This window comes from Primulina huaijiensis, chromosome 12 (assembly GCF_012295235.1).
Source record: "Primulina huaijiensis isolate GDHJ02 chromosome 12, ASM1229523v2, whole genome shotgun sequence".
NCBI classification, from domain to species: Eukaryota; Viridiplantae; Streptophyta; class Magnoliopsida; order Lamiales; family Gesneriaceae; genus Primulina; species Primulina huaijiensis.
The window spans coordinates 4,059,061-4,080,949 of record NC_133317.1 but is presented as its reverse complement, the minus strand read 5'-3'; the positions used below and the strand labels follow the sequence as shown (position 1 = coordinate 4,080,949).

Here is a 21,889-nt window from a genome sequence, read left to right as displayed (position 1 = left end):
ACCAAATCTCTACAACTAATACACTCTTGAAAATGTATAATTTGAACTAGAAAGTACGAAATTGATTAAAAAAAAGTATATGAAAATTTTAATGTAATCAAGATGAAAGAACTGTTAAGGCTCAACGTGTAGCCTAGAACCGGCCATTTCTTGCAGCGTCTTTTTCACTTTAATGGAAAGCAAAGGCCCATACTCTCTCTTTTTGGGATGGCAACAAATGCAACCATGATCAGGACTACACGCATCCCGTTAACCAACAAAAACGTAACTTTTCCTTCTTGTAGTTCCCTTTCAAGAACTTCAAATGGGTTACCATTGAAATTCGATTCTGTGCATTGCGTTGATACGGGACCATATACTTCCCGTCCCACTTCGAGAGTTATCACAAGAGCATTTCTTGTTTATTCTATCAGGTTGGTTCCGTTTTGATGTTGTCTCCACTCCCACTCTATCGGATTGTTTTTTCTTTGGTTTTTGTATTGATTAGAAGAACTTTAGTATCAAAAGACAAGGAAGTCCGCATCTTTTCTCGTTTGTATTGTTTGTGATCATACCTTTTAAACTAATGTAATCCCTTGCACTTGTTTTTCAAGAAATTTAAATGGATTGAGCAAATTTGGTTCTCTGCGTAGATTTTTAGGTCCATTCCACTACCAAAGTTATTGTGCAAAATTTCTGCTTCACTCCCTGAGGTTTGTTCTGCTTTGATATTTAGTCCACTTTCTTGGACTCCCTTTTTTGTCTTCTTCGGTTCTTGTTACGGTTCAAGAAATATCAAGAAAGAGAATGGAGATGACATTTGAACCAATTTCTTAGTTTCTTTTCGTGTAATTTGTGTCATTACCTTTTATTTATATAATAGAAAATGATCTCATCTTGTCTATGTTGTGCATATTTGAGGTGGTTTATTTTTTGTTTGAGTCTACTGTGTTGATCATGTATAGTTTCATTTACATGACCTGGGGAAGATTCTTTATATGAATGTCTGCATAGAGAAAGAAGAGGCTGGAGATGATTTTTGAGCCAATTTCTTGGTTTTTCTTCCCATTTTGTATTTGTGATCTTACTTCTCGTTTATATTGGAAAAGGTTCCATTCTATATGTCAGTTATTGAAATTTGATATATTCTTTTTTTAATTATGTACTGTCGTTCATGACTTATGAAGTTACACGATTAAAGGAGGATTTATGTTACTGTTCTTTGGTTTATAGAAAGAAGAAAACTCAGAAGAGGTTGATCGATCAAAGATCGGTTGTAGGGTCGACCATGGAAGGTGAAGGGATAGCATTGAATTCAGATGTCCAATCAGGGGAAATGATTTTTGAGCCGATTCTTGAAAAAGGAGTGTTTCGATTTGATTGTTCTATAGCTGATAGAAAAGCAGCATTCCCAAGCTTTTCGTTTGAAAATCCCAAAGTCAGGGATACACCAATTATCGATGTTGATGAAGTTCCAACCTACATTCCTTCTTTTGAATGTGTAATGGGACAGCAGATAGTTGATATTGAGGTACTATCAATTCACACCTTTCTAATACACACAATGAATTTCAGTGAAATTTGTGCATATTGATAACTTGTGATTTTTCATCTTCAAATATTAAGAAAATATTTGATTCATGAAATTGAATTTGACTATGATTAAGTTTCCCCCGAATACCTCATTTTATGGAACTGGTGAAGTCAGTGGACAGCTTGAACGAACTGGGAAAAGGGTAAGCTTACTTTTGTTCACTCGTATAATATCTGTGACATAGACATAGTAAGTATTATTCAAACATTGTTTTTTACTTATGCAACAAATTTAATAGATTTTTACTTGGAATACTGATGCTTGGGGTTATGGTTCTGGAACCACTTCTTTGTATCAATCACACCCTTGGGTTCTAGCTGTACTTCCAAATGGAGAGGCATTAGGTGTTCTTGCAGATACAACACGACGCTGTGAGGTATTTTATAACCTCTTGGTTGTTTTTTTTTTAAGTTATTTTTTCAATTCAGTAACTGTTAGGTAATTGGTATTTCTTGAGCAGATTGATTTGCGGAAGGAATCAAAGATAAGGTTCATTTCTTCATCATCGTATCCCATTATCACTTTAGGGCCATTTGCTTCACCAATTGATGTTCTGGTCTCTTTCTCTCAAGCAGTTGGTAAGTCACAATCTATATTGTAGTTTTAGGAATTTGTTCCTTGATTATCATACAAATTATGTTAAAGTTGTGAAAGAGATGGCAGTTACACATGGAATTGAGCTCTCTTTCAGATAGTGTGCGACGATATGCACAATATTTTCAACACTATGGTCTTGAAAATGTTTACTATCACTTTATCTTTCCTTTTCCTTGAAGCCTTTAGTTTCTAATTGATATAGTTTTGCAAGAAGTTAAGAACAATTAATAACCTGACATCCTCGAGGTCATGTTGAGCAAATGTCCTCCTTTATCTCAGAGATTCGGTCAATAAACGGCACGTTCAGTTATAACTTTCTATCTGATTTGGCTTTGGAACAGAATACTAGACGCTGCACCGCGGAGTTTGATAAAGACCAAATTGCAAGGAAAATAAAAATGTATAATCTTCTTGAAACAAGGATGCCACGACTTTTATTGATGAGTCATTTTCATTCTTAAAATTTAGTCAAAGATTACCACAATTTTCTTGTTTCAAGTCTTTTAGTTGCTTGGTGGTGATGTGTTTCTTTTCTCTTAATTGACTGGTTCTTTGAGGCTTTTTATGTCAGGAACTGTATTTATGCCCCCAAAATGGTCACTGGGCTATCATCAATGCCGTTGGAGCTATGATTCTGATGCACGAGTCCGTGAGGTATACCATTTGTTTTAATGTTTATTTAATATTTGCTCTTAGTTTGACTTTCTTCCCATCTTTACACATACCTGCAAGTCTATCCGTGAGTCTTTTTCATTTTTTAGTCCTCAAGCTTGATTAGGAGAATAATGTTTCCCGACTATCTGGACTTTGAACCCATTACGTTTGGTTTATTTGTCATCGTTGTATGCACGGCCTACTATTTTCTGACCATATTGACAACTTTTGATTTTGATTGTCCTTGTTTACTTCTAGATTGCAAGAACATTCCGAGAAAAAGGCATACCTTGTGATGTCATATGGCTCGACATAGATTACATGGATGGTTTTCGTTGTTTTACATTCAACAAGGTGCGTTTTCTCCAATTTGACCCTCGGATATTAATGTTTTTGTAACAGTATCACATACTTGCTATGTCTTGATTAATGGCCTGTGGCATGTTAGTTTTCATCTTTGACAGTATGTTTACTTCTCAAACGAGGAAGTTATAATGCTGCAACTAGAAATATGTCCCGTGCTTGACGTTTTATGTATTGGTTTAAGCCATATGGAGTCAATATCTGTTAGATGTTTCAAAATCAAAGCAAGAATTATCCTGAACAAAATATCTGATAAGAGTTTGATTACGCACCAAGTATATTTTACACCCTGTCTCACAAAACCAAACAACAATTTTCTATTAGTCTATTCATATTTCAAATACCAATCTTAAGATGATTTGGTTATTTTTAACTGTATTTATTTATTTGGTTTTGTTTAAGTAATTGAAGAGTTTGGGAACTTTCTCCGGAAAATTTATTTTTCTTTTTTCAAGCAATGACCCGACCTTGTCGTGTCATAAACTGTTTCCTCTAATTTTAAAATCCTGTATTCCTTCAAAGATGAAAGTATTTAATTGGATTTTATTGTTTAACAAGTTTAATATTCATGATATACTACCAAGAAAAACCTTTCTTGATGATAAAATCGGAAATCTAGCATTCCTTGAAAGATACAAGTACTTAATTGGATTATATAGCTTAATAAATTGGATGCTCGTGATATACTACCAAGAAAAACCTTTCTTGATGATATCGTGAGCTGGTGTGTGTTATGCAAAGAAGTAAAAAATGTAGAGACCGCATTTTTCTATTATGCATGTTCCCTATGCCAATATAGTACTAGATCTTGATGGATTTCAAGTTTTAATAGGTGTCGCGGCAATAGTAGCAAGTTTGTGGGGAACGAATTATATGTGTGGAAGGAGAAAAGATCCAAAAAATTATGGAAGATAGTAATATAGCACTTATCTGAGATTGAAGAAAAACAGAAACGAATGGATTTTTGAAGCAATATGGGGGAGACATCTCTATTCTGGAAGAACATGTTGGATTGTAATTTGGGCACAACTTGACATGTATCTCAAAGAAATTTCATTTAGTTTTGTTACTTGGACGAGCAACTATATAAGCACAAGTCAGTGGTTGGGTAATGTACTCATGTCAATATTACGCATGTAGTTGGGTATTAATTTGTGTTTTTTGTGAGATAGATTAGAAGAGATATCCTTATCCTTCATCTTTACATTGATAGATTAGAAGGCACATCCTTATCCTTCATATTTACATTTTAAATTTAGTAATAAATTTGTTTATTAAAAAACGGTTCTTCATACTTACCCTTTCCAAGAGTGTATTTCCTAATGTCTCAATTCTAGTATGTTTACATGATTCTTTGTACACGCTTGATGCTTTCTGCTAATCATTTTGTGGTCATAGGTGATTCATTCGATGAATGGATTTCAATAGGTGAAATAAACCAGACTTCCCTTTTTCAGGAGCGGTTTCCAGATCCAAAGTCTCTGGTAGATCATCTTCATCAAACTGGTTTCAAAGCAATCTGGATGCTTGATCCGGGAATAAAAATTGAAGAGGGATATTTTGTATTTGATAGTGGTTCAGAGGAAGATGTATGGATTCAAACTGCCAATGGAAAACCTTATGCTGGTATGCTGTTGCTCAGAAAAGAAGGAAATTCTTTTTGCAGGGATGGTTTATTTCACCAATTTTTTGCTCAATATTCTCTCCAAGCATTTGACTGGTTATTGCTGCTATTATCTTAGGAGAGGTCTGGCCTGGGCCTTGTGTATTTCCTGATTATACACAATCAAAAACCCGATTGTGGTGGAGTGATCTAGTTAAAGACTTTATCCCTAACGGCGTAGATGGTATATGGAATGATATGAATGAACCAGCCGTCTTTAAGGTGAAATCAGAACTCTTTACTCTTTTTATTCACAATTTTTTCTTGATTTCTATAATCTTTTTGTTTTGTTTTTTTCGTGACAGAGTGTGACAAAGACAATGCCTGAGACTAATATTCATATGGGAGATTCAGAACTTGGTGGCTGTCAGAACCATTCATACTATCATAATGTATAATTGTCCTTGTATATTTTGTTGATTTTGCAAATTAAATCATGATATTTAGATACATTCTAAAAGTTCATGTCTCATTATACTGTAGCATAGTTTGTTACTTAGATTGTTTGCTCTAACCCGTCATAATGAAAATCATAAACTTTTTTGTTCATTGATATGAGGTGCTTGTCACAGGTTTATGGTACGCTGATGGCGAAATCAACATATGAAGGCATGAAGCTAGCAGATGACAAAAAACGTCCCTTTGTTCTTACTCGTGCTGGGTTTGTGGGTAGCCAGAGGTATGCTGCCACATGGACAGGAGATAATATTTCTTCATGGGAGCATCTTCATATGAGTATCCCCATGGTTGTTCAACTGGTAAAAACTAAATTGATATTTTATCCAGTTGTGTCAGGGATGTGACAGTGAAACATTGAATAAACAATATCAAATGTGTTACCAAAAAACGAAATAATCTGCAAATTTGAGTAGGTATAAACTGAGGACAGTGGGATGTAGAAGAATTACTTGTCTCGCTCGATTGTAGTACTGTAGTGTGTAGATGAATTTTCCTCCCCAACTCTGTTGAAAGTATATGATGTGACTTATATACCGACAATCGACATAAAAGAGTAATATACTGATAAAGTCCTCTCAATTGTCGGTATGAATATATTTGAGCATTTATGAATGTTTGTGCATAAATTCCCATAATGTTAATCACGGAATAGTTATGTCCCTGGGCAAGCAAATTTCCACACACCACATTTATGTAATTTCTTATGACTACTAGACATCTTAATGTTTATACTTCCAAGATATGTAGATTTTGTCAACATATTTCAGCAACTTTGGCAATATGAGCTTTTGTTCAGGGTCTCAGTGGTCAGCCACTCTCAGGGCCCGATATCGGTGGATATGCTGGTAATGCAACACCAAAGCTATTTGCTAGATGGATGGGTTTTGGATCATTGTTTCCTTTTTGTCGTGGGCATTCTGAATCTGACACAACTGATCATGAGCCATGGTCGTTTGGAGAAGAGGTTTGTCTCGTTGATGTACCTGAAATAGTAAACAATTAATGCGTGGATATAATATTTTCATAAGTCTTGGGCATGCTAAAATTCATAACAATGAAGCTGTAAAATACAGAAATTTTGCTGTGGTGTTATTTATATTTCCTTGACAGCAAAAGAGAGATCAGTTCTTGCATGATTGTATCAGCTGGAGTTGTCATACTCTATTCCAAATTTGTAAATGATATTAGATTCTTGATTTTGGATAGATAATTCTATCAAATTCTGTTGTAGTTCTTATGGCATCCTTATTTACTATTTCTTAACAGTGTGAAGAAGTGTGTCGATTGGCAATAAGGAGACGATATAGGCTGTTACCTCATATATATACTCTGTTTTACATGGCTCATACGAAGGGTGTTCCAGTTGCGACACCCACATTTTTTGCTGGTATGTCTCATATATTTTAACATCCACATAATTGTCATTGGAGAACTTACGTTTCTTCTGTTTTTTTTCTTTTTTTAATTTTTGCAGATTGCAAAGACTTGGCGTTAAGAACACAGGAGAATTCGTTTATGTTGGGTCCGCTCCTAGTTTATTCAAGGTCTCATTACTCTTCCTTCCATATAAAGCACTAAGTGATTCTATAATAGATGTTTATCGGTTTGTTTGTTCCAAGCGCAGCTTGTTTGAGAAACTTGACACCAGTCCTTGTATCCCTAGTTACTTTTTTAGTCCATCAAAAAGAAACATATCCCTTAATATGTGCTCAAAATAGTTAATATGCCATTGGAATTGAGCATCATACTTCTAACTGTAAATACATGGTGCTCATTTTATTGCAGCACTGAACAAAATCAGGAGTTGTATCAGATGCAGCACAATTTACCTAAAGGCAGTTGGCTCAGTTTTGATTTTGAAGATTCTCATCCGGTAGCACATCTTATGAACCATTTACAATATCCATTATCTTTGAAATCTTGTTCAATCATTAATATTCCTGTCTCCACAATTTTCCCCTTTTGACTATCCTAGGATCTGCCGGCGTTGTATCTACAAGGCGGATCGATCATTCCTGTGGCTCCTGTTTGTCAACACATTGGTGAAGCTAATCCTACAGATGATTTAACACTGATAGTGGCTTTAGATGAACATGGTAATATTGCATTATAGTTTGTTTTAGCCGATAAAAACAAACCTCGGTCCTAAACTACTCAGGCAAGTTATGTGGATCCGTCTTGCTCTGTTTAAAATTTAACACTCAGTGATTCCAAATTAATTTAGTTTTGCTTAGTAACTTCATCACAAGTGGTAAAATAACCTTACATTTTATTTGAGCCTGCTCTGTAGTGATTGATGTTAAATATGCATTAACCATCTTAAATTTTAGTCCTAATCCAGTACTCAGTCGCTGCCACCCTACCTTTTCTATAATATGGTCATTTTTATTCTATTCACGCTTCACACTAACTTGCACTAAAGTGACATAGCAAACGCGTAAAATAATTGTTTGATGAAATATACTTTTACATGATAATGTTTTTGATTTGTTTTCTTTGAAGTGTCAAGTTTGTAATGAAACAAACAGATATATTGAAATACAATTTCATAGCTTATTTATCGGATGTCTCAAATTGCAGGTAAAGCTCAAGGCATCCTCTTTGAAGACGAAGGTGACGGATATGAATACACCAGTGGAGGATATCTCTTGACGACTTATATTGCTGAACAACAGTCTTCTGTCGTGACTGTTAAGGTTGCCCGGACTGAAGGATCTTGGAAGAGACCAAATCGTTGTTTGCATGTGCAATTGTTGCTTGGAAAAGGTACTATGGTATGTAAATGTTAGTTTCATTTGTTTGGAAATTGAGATTTTTATCAACTCACCTTTATGCTGTCATAGCCATTGGATTAATTTAATATGTTGCCTTTTGGGATTTGTTACATGACTCTCTTAGATTGAATCTTGGGGTACTGATGGAGAAATCCTGCGAATTCCAATGCCTTCAGAAACTGAAGTGTCTGATTTAGTGTCAGCCAGTGAAAAACGCTTCAACTTTCGAATAGGTGACTTTATTGGTTCTTCTGTCACAAGTTACATCTTTCGGTCCAACTGTTGTCACTGTCATGTCAAATTCTTGATTTCTTGTCGTTTTTTCTAGAAATTTTTCGTGTATTTCTTAGTCTGACCCCTTTTCTCTGACAAGAAAAGGTATTTGGCATGAATGAGAAACAGATACACTGAAATCTGGATATCTCGTTCTGAAGGAGCTAAATACCTCCATTTATACGAAATTCGAATTCACATTGGCTTTGCATCTGGTTTCAGAAAATGCTATACGTATTCCAGTCTCTGATAATGCGTCTCGTGGAAAGGGAACAGAACTTTCCCGAGATCCTGTGGAAATGAAAAGCGGGGACTGGTTTTTAAAGGTGGTACCATGGATTGGAGGTAGAATTATTTCCATGGAGCACCTTCCTTCAGGTAATCTAATGCCTATAATCTGCGTCTCTTGAAGTATTGTTAGTGTTAGGCTTCTGATTATATTTGAGTTCAACTTGCTAATTTTTTTGTGCTGATACTGTAGTTCCACTTGGTTTTGTGACAGGAATTCAGTGGCTTCATAGTCGAGTTGATATTAATGGGTATGAAGAATATACTGGATTGGAGTACAGATCTGCTGGTTGCTCTGAGGAGTATTCTGCCACTAAGTACGAGAAAACTTCACTTTATGCCATTTTAATGCACATCAATGTCACATTTTGTTCAATTTTTGTCAGAATGGGACGAACGTCCCAATAAAGCAGGAGAAATTCAAAAGCCTGATACGAAAATGTAATTCCTCTCCAGCACACAGAGACTGATGCAACCCAGTTGAAATATCAATTTTCTTGAATTCATGAGTGCTGACATAAACTAATCCATTTACAACTAAACATGAAGAATGGTAGATTTTGCTGATATTAGCTTAAATTTGATACTAACGCGATGTAAATAATTTTTCATTGTAATTCATGTAAAAAAATGTTGGTATACCTACAATATACTGATATTTTTACTATACAGACAGGGACTTGAGCAGGCCGGAGAATCAGAGAAGCTGAGCTTAGAAGGTGATATCGGAGGTGGACTGATTCTCGAACGACAAATTTATTTCTTGGAAGACAAACCAAAAACTTTTGGAATCAATTCTGCCATTGTTGCTCGGAATGTTGGTGCTGGTTCTGGAGGATTTTCAAGGTTGGTTACCTAAGCGTTCGGTTGTGTGAACTCTTGATGGGAATCATTTTTTTTCACGTGTCACCTACGTAGTTATCACTAATAGTAGCTGGGCATAAGATTGCATGTATGGGTCGAGTTAGAGTAGTCTTATGTTTCGGCCGACTCTATTATTTATCAGACTACAAAAAAATTGAGTTTGTTCCATGAGTTTATAGAGATGCTTGAGCTCAAGCAACAGAAGCTCGACATTAATTGGGAAAATAGAAGTTCACTAAACTGTTTGGCCTCTAAAAATTAGCTGTCAATGGTAAATGGGCACTCAAGCTTGGAGTTTGAGCTACACTTGAACAATAACTTGAGCATCCCAAGTTCCATTCGAGCTCGGTTTTGACCAGGCCCAGGACAAGTTTCAATAAATCCACTCAGAAGATCCCAGATGGCCTAAAATCTTGAACATTACAAATCATTTTAGTCAATTTAGTATTTTTAATATTTAATTTCTCCCTATATTTTACATGATTAGGAAGTAAGAATCATACATGTGAGGTATTTTCTTCTTTCTTCTCCTTCTCTACCATAATGAAAAATCATCGTCTTTTCGTTGCATAATTCATCTTTAAACATTTATAAGTAGCATTTTTCCCTTTTTCAGGCTTGTGTGCTTGCGGGTGCATCCAACGTTCAATTTGCCACACCCCACCGAATCATTCGTTTCGTTCACTGCCATTGATGGGTCGAACCATGAAATTCGGCCAGATGCTGGTGAGCAGTTCTTTGAAGGCCATTTCCGGCCAAATGGTAAGCTTCTATCTAGTCTCATTTGGATTTCCACCATTCTGATAAGAGACATCATCTGTTAACTTAATTTTGACTAGTTTAATCGAATCCTCTTCTCTAGGTGAATGGATGCTTGTTGATAAATGTCTTGGCATGGCATTACGAAACCGGTTCAACATCAAACAAGTACAGAAATGTCTGGTTCACTGGGGAACAGGGACCGTTAACTTGGAGCTCTGGTCCGAACACAGGCCTGTTTCAAAGGAAACTCCTCTTTCTATATTCCACGAGTACGATGTACAAGCAATGCTCTAACCTTTCAGGACCAGCCAGAGTCGCCTGTTCGTTTCATTTTGGCATGATTTATTGTAATAAAGATGTTAAAGTATACTAATCAATCTTCAACTTCTGTAATAAATTGCATGGATATTAATTGTGTTGAGTTTTGCATATTGGATCTGTTTATATTTTCAGAAACAAAGAGAGAAATAAATGCACAAATTTGGCATCCTTGTTTTGTATGCTCAAAGAAGCAGCTTCCTTTCAACTTTACGTACAAAAGCAGGCTGCTTCAGGCAGTAACTCGTAACCCGGCAAATTTAAAGCACGATTCATTAAACTAAACGAATAATAGCATAGCAGCAATATTAACAGTAAATACTCTCCAAGAAGATGAACCATTTTGTCAATACAAAATCCAGAACATAAAAAGTTTAAAAAACTATTATATAGTCTCGAAGCCAAAATTACATCCGCTGTTCATATCCCTTGCGGGTTTTTTAGCCAATAAAAAACAGTATTTACTATTTATTTCTATGTCCAAAAACCCACATTATTAAATTACTTATATGAGTTGCATTTAGGAATACCTCTAATTTATATAATAAATACATAAATATTTTTAATAGATTTTTGGCACATTGATTAGTTATTAGTAAATAAATAAATATTGTTATATTTTCAATTGAAGATATATACTTTTTCAATATATAGGATAAAAAAATATTTGTTCTAGTAATATTAATTAAGTAAAATATTTTTACATATTTTAATGGATCAATTTTTGACGCATTGAATTTCTAGGCAAAATATAAACAACATTAGATATTTTTTGCATATTAGTTTTCGTCTTAATTAGCAGTCACGCTCAATTTATGGATGAATAATTAAGTTTTGGTCTGTCGAGTAATTATATTAGAAAATGAGTTGAACGAGTTAATTTCATGAATAGTTTGTAATTGAGCAGATTTCGATTATAGTTTTAATGAAATAATATATCAAATATTAAATATTTATATTACATATTATTAATATAAAGTGTAATAGATTTCCGATGAACCTATGATTGAAGAATTTAAAATTCAAAAATATTATATATACGCGATAGATTTAAAGTATATGATCTTACATTTATACTCAATAAAAATACATTTGCATTCTTAAATTTTTATGAATTTGAAATATATATATAATTAAAATTTTCCCTATTAAATAAAATAATCTCTACACACATCACACATGTTCAGACTTCCAGCAAAAACCTCAGTAAATGGCCGAACCTCCAAGAAGCTCAAAAACCTCAAGTTCATGTTCATTTGCCGTGCAAAGCTACAATCTTTACTCAAACCCCTTTCAAGGATTGTGTTCTTGCGCCTATACACACCCTCCTCGCTTCCCAAATCGTTGATGAACCAAATTACCCTAGCATTCCACCAAGAAAATCTTCAACTGTTTGACCCTCAAAATCTTGCTCAGGTACAACCTTGCCACGTGGGAATTATCCTGCATAATCTTGTGACGAAACCCAGCTCGGCGGTGATGTTTTTTCAGTGGTGTGAAGTAGTTCTTGGTTTTAATCACACGCTTAATTCGTACGTTAACTTCTTGTGTTTGCTGTTGAGCAGGCGTAATTTTGATGAGGGGAGGTGGGTTTTCGCTAAAATGATAGAAAAGTTTCACGTTTCTGATTTTGATGATGTGCTCGTGGATGAGTTGTTTATGATATATGGCTTGAAAAAGAGTACTTTGTACAGTTTTATCGTGGATACTTATTGTGGTTTTGGGTTGATTGATCGTTCTATCGAGCGATTTTACATGATGTGTGAAAAAGGAATTGTGGTGTCGAATTATGCCTTGTTGAAATTTCTAAATAGTTTGGTTGATTTGGGGCGTGTTCCAGTTATTCTTGATGTGATTGGTAAGTTACAAAATAGGTTGATGAGAGGGCAGACGCAAGATTTTGATTTTTACAGTTTTGTGATGAATGGTTTCTTGAAAAAGGGTGAGATAGCGATGGGGCTGCAGTTTCATAGTAAGATGAAAGAGAGAGGGTTTCCTATTGATATTGTTTCGTGTAACAAGATTTTGAACCGCCTATGTAAAGTTAATGGTATGAACTACGCTCACAAATTGTTTTTGCTGATATTAGAGGTAGGCCCCATACCGAGTGTGGTGACTTTTAGCACTTTGATCAAGGCGTGTTGTGAGGAGGGGAAGATGGGAGATGCTTTTGAGCTTTATAATTTGATGACGGGGAAAGGGATAGACCCTGACCTTGTCGTGTATAGTATCCTTATTGATGGTTTGTTCAAAGATGGCAAATTGGAGGAGGGTCACCGCCTTCTTTCAGTTGCTTTGAATAGAGGGATTAAGTTGGACATGGTGCTTTTCGGGTCCGTTATTGATGCTTATGTACAAAATGGAGATATATTTAAGGGAGTTGAAATATATAAGAAAATGTTGATGGAAGGAAGCACGCCAAGCGTAGTCGTTTATGGCATCCTTGTAAACGGTTTTTGCCAAAGTGGTCAACTTCTTCTGGCTTCTAGCATTTTTGGTCAGCTTATGAAACATGGTATTAAACCATCGATTGTAATTTATAGTTGTCTTATCGATGGATTTTTCCGGGCGGGTAATTTGAAAGATGGGATTTTTATGTTCAAAGATATGGAAAAGAATGGATTTATTCCTGATGCAATAGTTTACAACATCATTATGAACGGTCTCTGCAAACGGAGCCGAATGGATGATGCACTTTTGTTCTTCTACCGAGCTGTGGATAATGAAATAGCTCCAAACATATATATGTTTAACTCCTTAATTGATGGTTGGTGTCAAGTAAAACAGATGAATAATGCGATAAAAATGTACATGCAAATAGGCTCTTATGGTATAAAACCAGATTTAGTGACTCATACAGTGCTTCTCAAAGGTATGCTTGAGAGATCAAGATCGATTGAGGCCTTAAGTTTTTTCTTTCAACTATTGAAGATAGGTCCTCCCCCGGATGTTGTAACATTTTGTGCTCTCATCAATGGACTATGCAAACTCAAGAATCTGACCGCTGGATTGCGGATTTTCATTATCATGGTTATGAACGGTGTAAATCCTGACATAGCCGTGTTCAACGCTCTTATTGATTCATTTTTCAAGGAATGTCAGATGAGATATGCTGTGGCCTTATTCAGACGGATATTAGTGCATGGGCCAGAACCTGATGTTGTGACGTATAACACAATAATCTGTGGTTACTGCTCTATGAAAATGTTACACAAGGCAGTTCAGCTATATGAAGTACTGAAATATAAGCCTGGCAAAATAAATGTAATCACATATACTATACTGATCGATGCATATTGTAAAGAAGGTAAAATAAATGATGCCAGGTCATTATTTTCTGTGATGCTGGAAACAGGTACTATACCGAATGTTGTTACACACAGTTGTTTGATTGATGCATACTTTAAATCATGCAATACGGAAAATGCTTTCGAGCTTTATGAAGACATGCTTCAGAAGGGTTTGTCTCCAACTATTGTCTGTTACAGTATCTTGATCGATGGTCTTTGCAAAAGTGGGTCGATGGAGGAAGCATCGGTTGTTTTCTATTCTGCTCTAAGCAGGGGATTAATGCCCGACACAATAGCCTATGGGATTATGATTCATGGTTACTGTAAGGCCGGTAGGCTTGAGAATGCTTTATCTTTATACAACCGGATGCTGGAAGATGGTGTTGTTCTGGACTGGATCACGCAAAGTGTCCTTGTTAAGTATAAGCTGCTAAATTCTAACAGAGAGGATCAAAGTACCCAGTTGCATGTGGTGGAGGATAGGTCTTTCTAATACCAGACGTTAACTGTCAATTCAAATGAAAAAGATGATGGTAAGATTTCATACCTTAATTTGTAGATCCTGTAAAACTGTAAAATTTCCTGTAAAACGGTAAAATTTTCTGTTTTTTGATCTCTGCCATTTTACGGCATCTTCGGAATCGATTCAACACACACATTGTAAACATAGTCCTGCTGGGTGTTGTAGCTGATTTACTTTTTTCTAATGAACTGAGCTTATTTACTAAATCGGTGATTTTTTCGCCCATTTCATCTGGAGTTTCATTTGTTTCCATTTGAATTTTTTTTAATCTTTTCATCATAACAGTGTATTTATTTTATCTACACTGACCTCAGAATTGTCTTCGCCACACGTCTGGGGTTTATAGGAACCAATCACCACCTTCTATAATCAATCGATGTTTTATCTTTTACACCAAACGATTTGTAGAGTCTACCGTACTAAGTATAGAATTATAATCAAACAACGGGCTTCAGAGGAGCTTACAGTATGTGTACTGCTTTTTTTAACAGGTTGTAATAAAAAGAATGAAGAAGAATTATTTTTTCGAATTCGACTTGCTAATTCTTTTGTTCTGCTATTGCAATTCTACTTGGTTTTGTGACAGGAATTCAGTGGCTTCATAGTCGAGTTGAAATTAATGGGTATGACGATTATACTGGATTGGAGATCAGATCTGCTGGCTGCTCTGAGGAGTATTACGTCATTAAGTACGAGAAAACTTCACTTTACGTCATTTTAAAGCAGATCAGTGTCACATTTAGTCCAATTTTTGTCAGAATAGGATGAAACAAAAGAATATTTGAAGACAGTCCCAGTCGCTGGACGAAGTGTGTGAAAAAATAAAATTCACGATAGCAAGTTGGTCGATAGTAATGCCTGAGTATAAGCATCATTGTATCTCCGATTTAGTCAGGGATTGAAAATATGTTTGGTCGTGATAATGATGGTGTAATAGTGTAGACTCTTTAATTTAGTGCGGATTGCTTATCCGCGGTTGTAAACCTTAATATCATTATAATAAAATATTTTTTCATTTAAAAAAAAAAATGTGATGTGATGCCCCAATGAAGCAAGATACACGTTCTAAAGCATGATACGGAAATGCAATTCCTCTCCAGCACACACGGATGAATGCAACCCGGTCGAAATATCATTTTTCTTGAATCCATAGGTACTGACATAAACAAATCAAGTTAAAATTAAATACGAAGAATAGTAGATTAAAAAACAAATATCATTTGTTTTCTAATTTTGATCAATCTCATTTTTTTAAATAAATAATTGAATAATATTATTTTACAAATTCCCCTCACTCCTCTATCTCTTCTGGTGCCAGATCGGCAAATTCGCATATTACAACCTACCTATTAGTAGGTAAACAAATCTACCCTTGTGTTTGAATTTAACTTTAGATATATTTTCGTTACTATTATATTTATTGATTAAACCGTTTAGATTTGAGAAACAAATTGAAATTCACAATGATGCAATAAAAATAACTAGTTAGAAATTTAAAAATTTATTGGAGGCAGATTTGAGCTCGACTCAAATTGTATTTGATGTCATGGATTCATACCCATAGGGACAGGAATTTCACCCCGCGGGTTCACAGGATTTTATTCAAACTTCACACAAACTTGATATAATTAGACTTAGTTTCAAGTAATTCAACGTAATAGCCATGGTTGAGTTGCCGGAGAAAAATAATTTGTACGAAATTCACTGAAACGACGACATAACATTAAACGATCATGAAAAATATCCGAAGCACGAATAGAACCACGAGTAACTAACAACAAGCATCATAACATAGAGTAAACCAGAAACAAACAGTACTTGATTCAAGAAAATCAGCATGCAGCTGCTGCTTCTTCCTTCAGTTGCTTCACCTTAGTGATGTAATCACTCATCGCTTCATCACAGGATTTTCCTGCAAGAATTTGACAAAACAAAATTAAAACGAGCAGCAAGCATGACGATCAAGTTGTCAAATGACAGTAGTTAATGAATATGAAAGAAAAGTTCGTTTGACTGGGAATGGATGTGACTAATATACCTTCGTTGGCTTTCCATGCATCCCACTTCGCCCTATCCCTCTGGTTAAAAATACCAGGACGGCCTGTTTTTGGATACAGTGAATGTAATTTTATTTTAATTTTTTCCATGAATATGCAGAGGAAAACCGAGATTATAAAATGAAATTATTTTAGTAAAACACTGACTTGTGTTGACATTTCCGACTGTAGCTTGCTTGTAAAGCCCATACAGGATAAGCAAGTTTTCGTTGGTAGTAGTATCGGGTAAAGTCTTTGCTAACTTAGCATGCTCCTCAAATTCCTCCTAAAACCATCGAATTTTTCCAGTAAATTTTTAGCAATCATTCGAGAATAAAAAATTGAGTAAGAAAGGAGAATCTTGTACTCGTGATTACAAACATATATCAGAAAGAAAACAAGATCCAGCAGCGGTTGACTCTGCTTCGGCTTGGACCAACCCAATTCATCGAGATCAAAGCCGAATGAACTAATTTATAAATTGTATTCTAGTTCATATCTATCTATCTAGACTATATGTACCACTTGGAAACTGAGTCATCTACTGTAATATCCGATCTATGTGCCATTTTTACTATCCCACTTGTTTTAAATATCCAGTCTTCAGCCACTGGGTATTCATAATTCTCATATGAGTGGCTTCACAACTCTTTAAAACAAAAAATACATGAAGCACAATCGAAAATGTGACATCATCAAAACTCGATTCGGATATCCTAAGATACAAGAATTTGAGATCCATATTCCACCCAATGTTCCTGGATATCGCCCTACATATAAAAAAAACTTCTAACATTCCACGGAGGCTAAGAACATAATCGTATGTATGAAGAAATGAGAACATGGATTATTGCTTTCATTACATGAACGATCTGATTTCTAAGACGAGTGACCTCTGCTAATACAGTAGGAGACCATAGGGAAAACGACCTTATGTTTCAGAATAGTTTAGAATGATATGTACATTGAAGTTATAAACTCAGTCTAGCACACAATAACATCTAAAAGATCAAATCTTTTCACCCAAAAAATGTAAATTAATTCACAATTTTTCGGGTGTTATTTACAGAAAACTTTATACTAAATTTTTTTTCCAGATTTAGTCACTTTTTTTCATCTCAGAGCAGAATGATTCATGTCCTAGAAGAACGCTAATAAAAAGATCTTGGAAAACGAGGATAATCATTTTGCCACAAATTCAGAATTGATCACTACATAAATCAAACCAAGTATCCCCAAAACAGATCAGCCACCATCGACTGATTCTTTTACGGAGTTAAAAAAAAAAAACCATCCTCCAATCGAGCCCAGATCCAGTACTAATCATAAATCGATTCAAAAACTGATGCATACCCACGTTAAAATCACAAAAAGCAAAAAATACATATATGGTAAAGAGTAATTTCTTCACAGAATGTGTGATTAACTTAACCATACCTTCAAACTCATATTCTCAATTCAGTTTTCTTGGATCGGAAACGATCTTTTCTGAGCTTTGATCTGTAACAGCAACCAGAATTTGAGAGGATTTTATTGAATTTGGAAATCCTAATTTTAGGAGATTTCATGTGATTTCAATAAGTATATCCAAATCCCATATTTGTTAAGAATTTCACAGGATTTCGCGTGATTTCAATAAGTATATCCAAATCTCATCAAATTTGATAAGATTTGGTGGGATTTGTATTTTAAAAAAACACAATTACTTTTTTATCCAAATCTTATAAAATTTGATAAGATTTCTAAGGGTATGTTAGTAAAATTTTAAAATTCCAAATTCGAATCTTTTTTTGTCCAAACAAGAAATGGATTTGTAAATACCATTTTTAAATTTTAAACCAAACACCAAATAAAATTTCAAATACTTTAATTTTCAAATTCAATTCTAATTCCAATTTCAAATCTATATTTATAAAGAACCAAACACACTGTAAATACTAGCCAGTTAGGCAACAACCCAGCCGCTTTCGTGCAGTATCTTTTATCTATATTTAGTATAGATCATACATTTTTTAACATTTTGGAACTGTTGTTTCAAAAAAAAACATTTTGGAACGGTTTGTTTTTTTTAATAAATAATTAAAAAAAATTAAAAAAAGTTAACAAAAATTTAAAAATTCTCAGGAGCCGACCTCGGGTCCTTGAGACGTCCTTGTAAAAAAATATTAATTTGTTTTTCAACTAATTATAACTATATTATAATACAAATAAATAATCTTATTGTTAAAAATAAAAAAATCAACAAAAATAAAAAAAAAAATCACACTATCCGCGTATAATGTGCAGTTGCAACTATGAACTTCATCTCTAAAGCTGCATCAAAATGATATAAAACAATTTCTCCAATGTGTGAAAACACCGCAGCCCCCTTCCCTTTTTAAAATAAAATTTTAATTTTTTTATTTATAATTATTATAAATAAAAAAATTAAAATTTTATTTTAAAAAAGTAACCCCCTGCGCCAAATTAAATTAAAATTTTATTTTAAAAAAGTAACCCCCTGCGCCAAAATTTGGCGCAGGAGAAGGGGTAAAAAAAATTAATATAACAATACATTAAATAAATATAATAATTAATATAAATTAATTAATAATGAAACATTAGTCATAATTAAAAATATATTAAATAAAATATAATAATTAATATATGTAAAATAAAAAGAATATTTCGAGAATATTTCTTTTGATGTAAGATTTGAAGTGAATGGGTTTGATATTGATGTTGTATTTAGTACAGAAATCGTAATATTTTAGTGTAAAATTTGCACCAAAATAGATTTTGTGGTTAAAAATGGCCTAAATACGGCGTTGCTCCTACGACCGCAACCATCTTGCATTAATTTGAAATTTCAAATATAAATAAAATAATTTAATATTATAATCAAATTAAATCCTAAACATGTAATTAATGAAACCACGTATTAAAAAAGACGTTTTACATAATTTCTCAAAATAACTTATTTCAACAACTAATATTATTTAAACTGTACTCTTCTGATATTTTTTGAAGCAAAGTCTTCAATTATGACATCATACAAAATATCTCCAATAATATTTCAATAATTGTAACTTGGAAATTCTTCTTTTAATCTATAACTTTCTTCTCGTTTCTCTAAATTTAATTTAAAATTAGACCTAATTCAAACAAGTATAAAAGAAAATGAGAAAGAACTAAATACTTGTGTGTGAGAATTGCATACAGTGAATGAAGATTTGAAAATGAAAAATATGAGAATCCCTGAATTAATTGGAAAAAAAAAAGAAATTAATTTATGACCGTTCGTATTTTCATGGAAATTTATTCCCAATTACTGTATTTTTTTAATTTCATTTTTCTCTAATTAACTAAAATTATATGTGTATTATTATTATATTAATTTCATAAAAATAATTGGTGGCCTCCCAAGGTGGGTCCTGGGGCTATTGCCCAGCCATGCTTCACGGTCGTTTTAAATACAAGAGATGCAACTGGAAAGCTAAATTCCAAATATATATATAAGAAATAATTGAAACATTCCAATTCGATTCAATAGATTCTGTATTATTCCCTTTCAAACTATACAGAAATTTAAATTTCTCACACGTATATATGAAATTTTAATTTGTATTTTTTTTTTCAATTTTAGTCTTTCTAACCTGTATTTTCAGTCATGTAACTTATATTTTTAAAACTTTTGATCATTTTCTTACCCGATTTCATTCATAGTATCATCTGGTAAAAAAATGACCAAAAATAAAAAACAATGCAATTTAAAGGACCAAACATGAAAAAAAAAAACAAACAAACAAATAAACAAATTACAAGACTAAAAATGAAAATTTGTCGTAACAAAAAAAAATGCAAATTACAAGACTAAAAATATTATTTTATCAAATAAAAATTCCGAAATTAAAGTAGCTAGTCCATAAAATGTAGCTTTTAAAGAAGTAAAAACGAAATATCCATATATTATATATTCTCGACAGTAATTTCAGACCAAACAATGTGACCTCATTTAATATAAGAAGATCTCTACTTGTAATTATGATGATATGAAATATGGTTGTAGCATTAATTAAACACTACCAAATTATCACGTTCAAAATTTTGGCCAACTGATTTTGACTGAATATTTGTAGGTAGTATGTCCGACCGAACTGTTGTTAATTGCTAATGGTGAAAGCATAACTAAAATATTTAGTTGCTTTGAAACCTGAAGATGACATTAGTTATTGCTAATCAATTATATATATAGTTCAAACATATATCAACTCGAGTCGATGGATACTTTTTTCGTCACGTGGATCATATCAACATATATGATAAAAAAATAACTTTCGTTCGTTCGATGATTTCTCAGGATGTTTGTCGTTGAAGTAACGTCGAATTAGTCCTAAAATTCATCGAGGTTCATGATTCTATCGTTTTTCCTGTTGTTCATATTATCATTCAATTGTTATTCTTCATCCTGATTCTTATTAATAAAGATACATCGTTGTTCTATCAAAACTTGCCTCGTGACTCTCCAAATGGACCTATAGATTGATGGAATAAAATCTAAATATGAGTCGGGAGGATGGGATTATTAAATCTTGGATAACAATTTAGTATACATAAAAACTTTTGTAAAGCGATTTCATTTGTCAATTTTGTGAGACGGATATTTTACTTGATCACTCATGAAAAATTATTAATTTTTAGTATAAATATGAACATGATTGACTAATCTCACGAATAAAAATTCGTAAGACCGTCTCACAAGAGAACTATTGGTACATATGCGGAACATTCAATACTATAAATAATTAAAAAAATGTAAATTCCAAATCTATCAATTTAATGAATTAAATTCTTAATGACTCGAAAGTGAATGATAAAAGGAATGGAAATCATAATTTTTTTCTTTTTTATAAATTTCTCCGTTGAAAAAAGAAAGAAAATGAAAGTAAATGACAAATATGAAATCATTTTTTTTTTTACTAATCGATTAAGAAAGACAGAGAGGCAAGCAAAGAATAAAGCAGCGTTTCACACTGTCAAGCTACGTACTTGTGTCGGTGATCAAATTTCTTTTCTTCTTATTTGAACATATGTATTGGGAAACGATCTAACGAATCTTTATCTGTGAGACGAGTCAACTATATCGATATTCAAAATAAAAAATAATACTCTTAGCATAAAAAATAATATTTTTTTTATGGATGACCAAAATAAGAGATCTGTCTCACAAAATACAGTCAGCGAGACCGTATCACCCAAATTTTTTCAGACTTATTTTTCATTTTGATACTAAATTGGACGGGTTTTACGATAGATTTAGTAGTAGAAAATTTCATAAAGAGAAAGATAACGATTTTTTTTTCTTGTAGAGTACGGATTAAATCGTTTAACGACAATTTAATGCCCACTTATTATTTATTTATAGAACTATAATGTATAGTAAGAATTATTAAAAATATCAAATAAATATTTT

At 33.4% G+C, this 21,889-nt stretch overlaps 3 protein-coding genes across 10 annotated transcripts; 2 read left to right on the top strand and 1 right to left on the bottom strand.

Moving 5' to 3' along the window:
• The first annotated feature begins 164 nt into the window (after positions 1-164).
• On the top strand, positions 165-10,759 carry LOC140989798 (uncharacterized). Of its 8 annotated transcripts, none has more exons than XM_073459206.1 (23): positions 169-413; positions 1,213-1,510; positions 1,647-1,715; positions 1,812-1,949; positions 2,034-2,151; positions 2,742-2,824; positions 3,083-3,178; positions 4,645-4,813; positions 4,930-5,072; positions 5,156-5,242; positions 5,423-5,608; positions 6,106-6,273; positions 6,576-6,696; positions 6,784-6,853; positions 7,095-7,182; positions 7,285-7,405; positions 7,890-8,083; positions 8,208-8,316; positions 8,579-8,734; positions 8,859-8,961; positions 9,317-9,490; positions 10,125-10,270; positions 10,371-10,759. In XM_073459206.1, exons 1-23 carry the CDS (start codon positions 208-210, stop codon positions 10,562-10,564), a joined length of 3,237 nt encoding a protein of 1,078 aa, XP_073315307.1. In that variant the 5' UTR covers positions 169-207; the 3' UTR covers positions 10,565-10,759. The 8 variants fall into 8 exon arrangements, 6 of the variants coding, with proteins under 6 accessions (XP_073315313.1, XP_073315307.1, XP_073315308.1 ...); XM_073459211.1 differs by lacking the exon at positions 169-413 and adding an exon at positions 444-515; XM_073459210.1 differs by lacking the exon at positions 169-413 and adding an exon at positions 536-692.
• Positions 10,760-11,767: 1,008 nt separating this feature from the next.
• LOC140989799 (uncharacterized) lies at positions 11,768-15,139 on the top strand. Its single transcript, XM_073459213.1, has 2 exons — positions 11,768-14,411; positions 14,988-15,139. Exon 1 carries the CDS (start codon positions 11,768-11,770, stop codon positions 14,369-14,371), a length of 2,604 nt encoding a protein of 867 aa, XP_073315314.1. The 3' UTR covers positions 14,372-14,411; positions 14,988-15,139.
• Positions 15,140-16,020: 881 nt separating this feature from the next.
• On the bottom strand, positions 16,021-18,035 carry LOC140989500 (acyl-CoA-binding protein-like). Its single transcript, XM_073458706.1, has 4 exons — positions 17,875-18,035; positions 16,606-16,723; positions 16,440-16,502; positions 16,021-16,313 (listed from the first exon to the last, which is right to left on the bottom strand). Exons 1-4 carry the CDS (start codon positions 17,884-17,886, stop codon positions 16,234-16,236), a joined length of 273 nt encoding a protein of 90 aa, XP_073314807.1. The 5' UTR covers positions 17,887-18,035; the 3' UTR covers positions 16,021-16,233.
• Between the last annotated feature and the right edge of the window lie 3,854 nt (positions 18,036-21,889).

Coding starts and splice junctions, on each gene's coding strand:
- LOC140989798 (XM_073459206.1), top strand. CDS start 208: ATGGCAACAAATGCAACCATGATCAGGACTACACGCATCCCGTTAACC. Junction 2,825..3,082: donor CTGATGCACGAGTCCGTGAG/GTATACCATTTG, acceptor GTTTACTTCTAG/ATTGCAAGAACATTCCGAGA. Junction 5,609..6,105: donor TCCCCATGGTTGTTCAACTG/GTAAAAACTAAA, acceptor GCTTTTGTTCAG/GGTCTCAGTGGTCAGCCACT.
- LOC140989799 (XM_073459213.1), top strand. CDS start 11,768: ATGTTCAGACTTCCAGCAAAAACCTCAGTAAATGGCCGAACCTCCAAG.
- LOC140989500 (XM_073458706.1), bottom strand. Junction 16,503..16,605: donor AGTCGGAAATGTCAACACAA/GTCAGTGTTTTA, acceptor ATCCAAAAACAG/GCCGTCCTGGTATTTTTAAC. Junction 16,314..16,439: donor TGCATGGAAAGCCAACGAAG/GTATATTAGTCA, acceptor AAATTCTTGCAG/GAAAATCCTGTGATGAAGCG.